General features: G+C 39.8%; 1 protein-coding gene across 1 annotated transcript in view; it reads right to left on the bottom strand.

Moving 5' to 3' along the window:
* The window catches only part of LOC137976176 (galanin receptor type 1-like), a 2320-nt gene extending 28 nt beyond the window's left edge, over positions 1–2292 (bottom strand). Inside the window, exon 1 of the mRNA XM_068823468.1 lies at positions 1–2292. This exon is cut by the window's left edge and continues 28 nt beyond it. Within this exon, the coding sequence (XP_068679569.1) occupies positions 1092–2258 (1167 nt within the window). The 5' untranslated portion in view covers positions 2259–2292 and the 3' untranslated portion in view covers positions 1–1091.
* Between the last annotated feature and the right edge of the window lie 2708 nt (positions 2293–5000).

Raw genomic sequence — 5000 nt, 5'->3', positions numbered from 1 at the left:
ATATTCTAGTTAATTACATTATACTTGAGAGCAAATACCTTATTTTTCTCTCGAAATTAAGCAAAACGTTTCCCACTATTGCCCTGTTAATATCAAAATGCAAAACAACGCACCAGATCGAGCGTTTCATTGCGAGGTAAAATAACAAACTCCAGTTTCATAATAAAAAATGGCATCAATTTTTACCCATAATGGACCAAGAGCTATCACCTCCAACTCCCAACTTAAACTAATACTGTAGTATTGTAATATGTTGAAATGTGTATAGTGCGTATAGCTTAGATGTGTAGTGTAGTTCGGATGTTCTGTGTTATCATAGATAGGTAGCGTAGTTTCGATATATAGCTCCGATGTATAGTTTAAAATTAACATGTAAACTAAAAAATGTGGATATATTTAAAAAAAAAAAATTGGATTGAAACCAGCGAAAAATGCAGAAAGAAAACATCTTCCAAACCGTTTTCAAATATCTAAGATGTATGCTGTAAACTAGCATGATACTGGTCACATTGCCATTCATAGATGGGAGGACGTACGTAGGTACGTACGGTCGATGACGTCATGGCTATAAAACCAAGATTTCTCGAATCGATGGGTTACCTTTGGGTTAGCATACTTTCTTAACAATGGTGCTCCGTTATACGTTCTGCGCATACGTTCTGCGCATCTCGTGATACTTGGGTTTCCTATCGGTGATGCTTACTAAAACAGGGGTATTTTTGCGCGGTTTAATACTATCCGGAGAAAGTAGATCTTAGTAAGTACTCATGGTATCCAAAAAGAACACTGCATTTTTGAGAGATGATTAAGCTTCAATTTGACTAGAACGCCATACATTGCCTTGTATTTTAAAGGTTTTTACAAATATTTTTCATCAAATATTTTTAAAAAATGCGTGTTTACCCCCCATTTTCTTTTTGGGTTTCAATAGCACTTGTTAAGATCTACGCTTCCTGCATAATCAGAAACCAGGGCAAAAATACCTTTGAATTAGTAGGCACCGTCCTTAAGACATTTGGTGCAGAAAAAGGCCGGGAATCAAAGGGTCCTGGGAATCCTGCTCCTCATCATCTAGACCGTCAAGCATTGAACTATGTGACAGATCTACAAGCTATCATCTTGATAAAAGCCTTCCGATAAGTCTTGCTCATCAGCCCGTAAAACACGGGATGTAGAGCGCTTGGCAAACAAGTTAAGGTGAAAACAATCCTATTGAAACTGTTTCGATGAGACCAACACCTAAACGCCTTTACGTTAAACTCTGTCATAAGAAACTGAACTTGATAAGGGATATAACAAACAATAAAAGTCAACACCAATGCATACACCATTCGAATAAAATCGTTTTCCAGCTCGATGACGTCTTGGTTGGTATTTGTCAATGTGTGCTGACTATCCGGTGATATTTTCGATTTCCTGGACAAAACCTGGATCGCTGCATGGTTATCGTGCTCTACTTCGCCTCTGTCCCTTGCTTCTTGCACACCTTCCATCAGAGTTGATGCTCGCGTGACAGACGCAGGGGCCACCATATTCTCCTCTTGTTGAGTTCTTTTCAGCACAAAAACAAAGTCTGTGATTTTCTTACTGGCCAAAGTATAAGAAACTGCCATTATGACAAACGGTAGAGCAAAGTTGAACACGAAAAGGACAATAGAGTAGGTATTCTGGTGGTGCTGGAGACCCTCAGGAAATATCTCTTCACAATAATGGATTTCGCATTTCTGACCATATGAATTCACCACACGGTAATGACCTGCAGGTAGTGACAATCCAACGGACACCACCCACGAGACAAGTATAGCACAGTACGTTTTCCTGCGATTTAACTTCGCTGCCACCATTGGCTTGATGAGCAGAACGCAACGATAGATAGCAAGCATGGCTAAAGTTGTCGTGACGACCAACAGACTTGATATTTGCAAAGGCTCCAGAATCTTGCACATGACATGTCCCAGCCTCCACGAATACGGCCGCTCGTAAGCGTGGAAGGTGAAGATTAAACAGATCATGCTGACGATTTCAGCAAATGCCAAGTTGCTGACTAAGTAATGTGCGAACGGTTTTGGGCCAGGATTTCTCCACACTTCTCGAAACACCACGCAGTTTCCCAACAAAGCGAGTGCTGCTATCAAAATGAACACAACAATGCGAGTAAGTCGAAGAGCCTCTGGTTCAGGAGCGAGAGAAAAAGAACTGCTATTAGGCGAGGTTTGACACGAGGTGGACTGATTGAGGACGCTTTGAAAGCAAGGCATTTTGTTCAAAAGAGAACTGTTTCTCGACAATTTTTTCAGCTGAATTGTATGATAAGACAGATGTATTTTGCAATTGATTAGACAGTCTAGCAAATTTATAGTTTTAAATTACCCTTGCGGTTAACGCCTTCATCATCATGTTCGTGCCTAGAGCTCTCTGTATGGTAATTTTGATTGCAAAAACTAATGCGGCGCCGCGGGGAATCGGCTATTAATTTAAGGAAACGCAAGTTGAATTAAAATCAGTCTACAGCCTTAATTCTAGTTTATTTGTGGTACGGAATTGAACTTGTAATAACTAGGACAAGCATTACGAAAAAATTTTTTTCTAATGACATTTCGTGCAGCTTGTCTTCCTTTAGAGGTTGGAAAGGATCACGTTATTAAGGCCCGTGCAAACGCTCGCAACAACACGCAACATTGTTGTGCCCAACAATGTTGTCTCTTGTTGCGCCATGTTAGACGATGTGTGCAAACGCTCGCAACAAGTCACAACATGTTGGGTCTTTAGATGAGAATACAAAGGACTCTGGGACGTTTTCCATCTCCGACGCCATGTTGATTTCTTGTTCGCATGTATTTGTGTGGATACGTGTCATGCAGTGCGCGTGCGCCGGCGCAACATTGTTGCTGTGCAAACGAACGCAGCATTGTTGGACCACGCTTCGATGACCGCGAAACAATAGAAATGTTGGCACTTGTTGGCTCTGAAGTTTGACCAGTTTCAAACTTCATCCAACAACTTCCAACAAGTCGCACCAACACGCAACAACACACAACATGGTGTGCAAATGCTCGCAACATGTTGGGCCCAACAATGTTGCGTCTTGTGGGCCAACAATGTTGCAAGCGTTTGCACGGGCCTTTAGTAGAATTTTGGGGCTTTTTGTATTGTAAGATTTTTCTATTTCCCGAAAATGAATTCTTGAGTAATATTGTGAACAGCTGCTAATAAAACGCCTATTATTGTAGAAAGCTGAATCAACGAGAATCTATAAGATTATGAAACCTCTCAAGTATTGGCGGTGTTTATTGTAACAATATACTCGTGGTTGAGTGATTCCGTAAACTTAAGTCAGAAATCGCTTGGATGAATGTTAAAGAAACATATCCTCAAAATTAATAATTCATGAAGCCGTTCACGAGAACAAAACCGCGTTTCAAATAAGCTTCATTTTGGAGGTCCTAGTATATTTAACGCTGTTCAATGTCGGAAACTGACGAGAAAAGCATTTATCAACTTCAACCAACTTATATGTTCCAGTCAAAGCTGTGCAAAGGAAGCAAAAAGTTAGACAAATATTCACCCACTTTCCTGTTAAGAAATTCTCATTTTTATTTGCGTCGCTGGCAACAAAACACTCCGACCTCCTTTCGAGAAACGACCCTCATTATCAAGCAATTATCGTAATCAGCATAACACCAAATGGCTTTTAAATAAGGCTGCGTCCAAGACAGGAAAGCGAAAAATGGCATTGGGTGGCCATTAACGGGGTAATTGTTTGTTAATAGCCCGTGGATAGCCACCACCGGCTGTGGTTGCCATTTAAATGAGATTTTAAACCTTGGTTGGTTAAATAAAAGAATCGATTTTTGTCTTTGAAGTTTTCAGGTGTTTAAGGTGATACCGTAAAATAACTGCAGTGAGTTAAACTACGGAACAAAAGGGATAAATATTTCAGCCATTTGATGTTTTTTTCCAGGGTTTTTTTGCAACTGCTCTTATCATAACTTTGTCGTCAACTGAAACAGCAGGGGCGTCAGAAGGCTTTAAGTATGTTCGAGTTCTAATCTGAATGAGAGTGCGTACGAGGTTTAGTCTAGTTGAAAAACCTTACTTTGTACCCTTAGGAATGAGGTATCTTCCGTGCGTGAAGCCGAGTCTAGTTTTATCCTCTTCGAATGTGTACTTGAGAAGATCAAAAGAAAAAGACGATACTGAAGTCAAGTAACTCTCAAGTTGCCTTGAGTTTCTATCCGCGGCACTTATGGCCAACTTGGACTCCAACATGAACTCGCGTGCTGTTGTAGAGTCAATCCTTGTAATCAGAGAGTTTCCTGAAAAAAGATGAAACTGGCTTAAGTCACGTACTGTTTAAAAAACGAACAGGAGTGTTCTATCGGGGTTTAAACCACGAGGAAAAGGCGAGTGGTTTTAGATGCGATAAAACACGACATGCGAGTTTATTGAATGGCTTGAAAACAAATTTACAAAAAGCGAGTCCCTCTGAAGTCCACACAATGGTGCAAAATGTGATAGGAAGATATTCGCATACAAGAAAAACAAGCTGGCCTCATTATTATTCTTTATATAAAGAATTCTAATAAGGAGTGTTTTATTGGGTGTAAAGCTCTTGCATTTGACGTTTTGTAGGTGTTTTGATAGGCTGTTTGGTCATGAATTATTAATGAGTTATTGAAGATAATAAACGCGCCCTTGGCATCAGCCAAAATATTTTTTTTATTGACTTATGGGAATAAAAACACAAAAAGGTGAAGGGCATTATTTTCGATTTAGCCTAAGGCAGGCTCTTCCCTTGAAAATGGCGCACGGTCGAAATATTTAAGCACTGGGTTTGCATAACTGTCGAGAATTCTCGAAACTACCCCGAGTGTTTAGATGAGGCTATGGAAACACGGGAAAAAGTCCTCTGTTGCTTTTATAAAATATTCCTCAAAGATAATTCAACAAATGAAGGAAAATGCTGTTTTTTTTTATTTCTTGATTGGTTAACAGATTTT

Source organism: Montipora foliosa, chromosome 11 (genome assembly GCF_036669935.1).
Source record: "Montipora foliosa isolate CH-2021 chromosome 11, ASM3666993v2, whole genome shotgun sequence".
In the NCBI taxonomy this organism is placed as follows: domain Eukaryota; kingdom Metazoa; phylum Cnidaria; class Anthozoa; order Scleractinia; family Acroporidae; genus Montipora; species Montipora foliosa.
The sequence above is the reverse complement of the archived record's forward strand: the minus strand, read 5'-3'. Positions and strand labels throughout refer to the sequence as shown.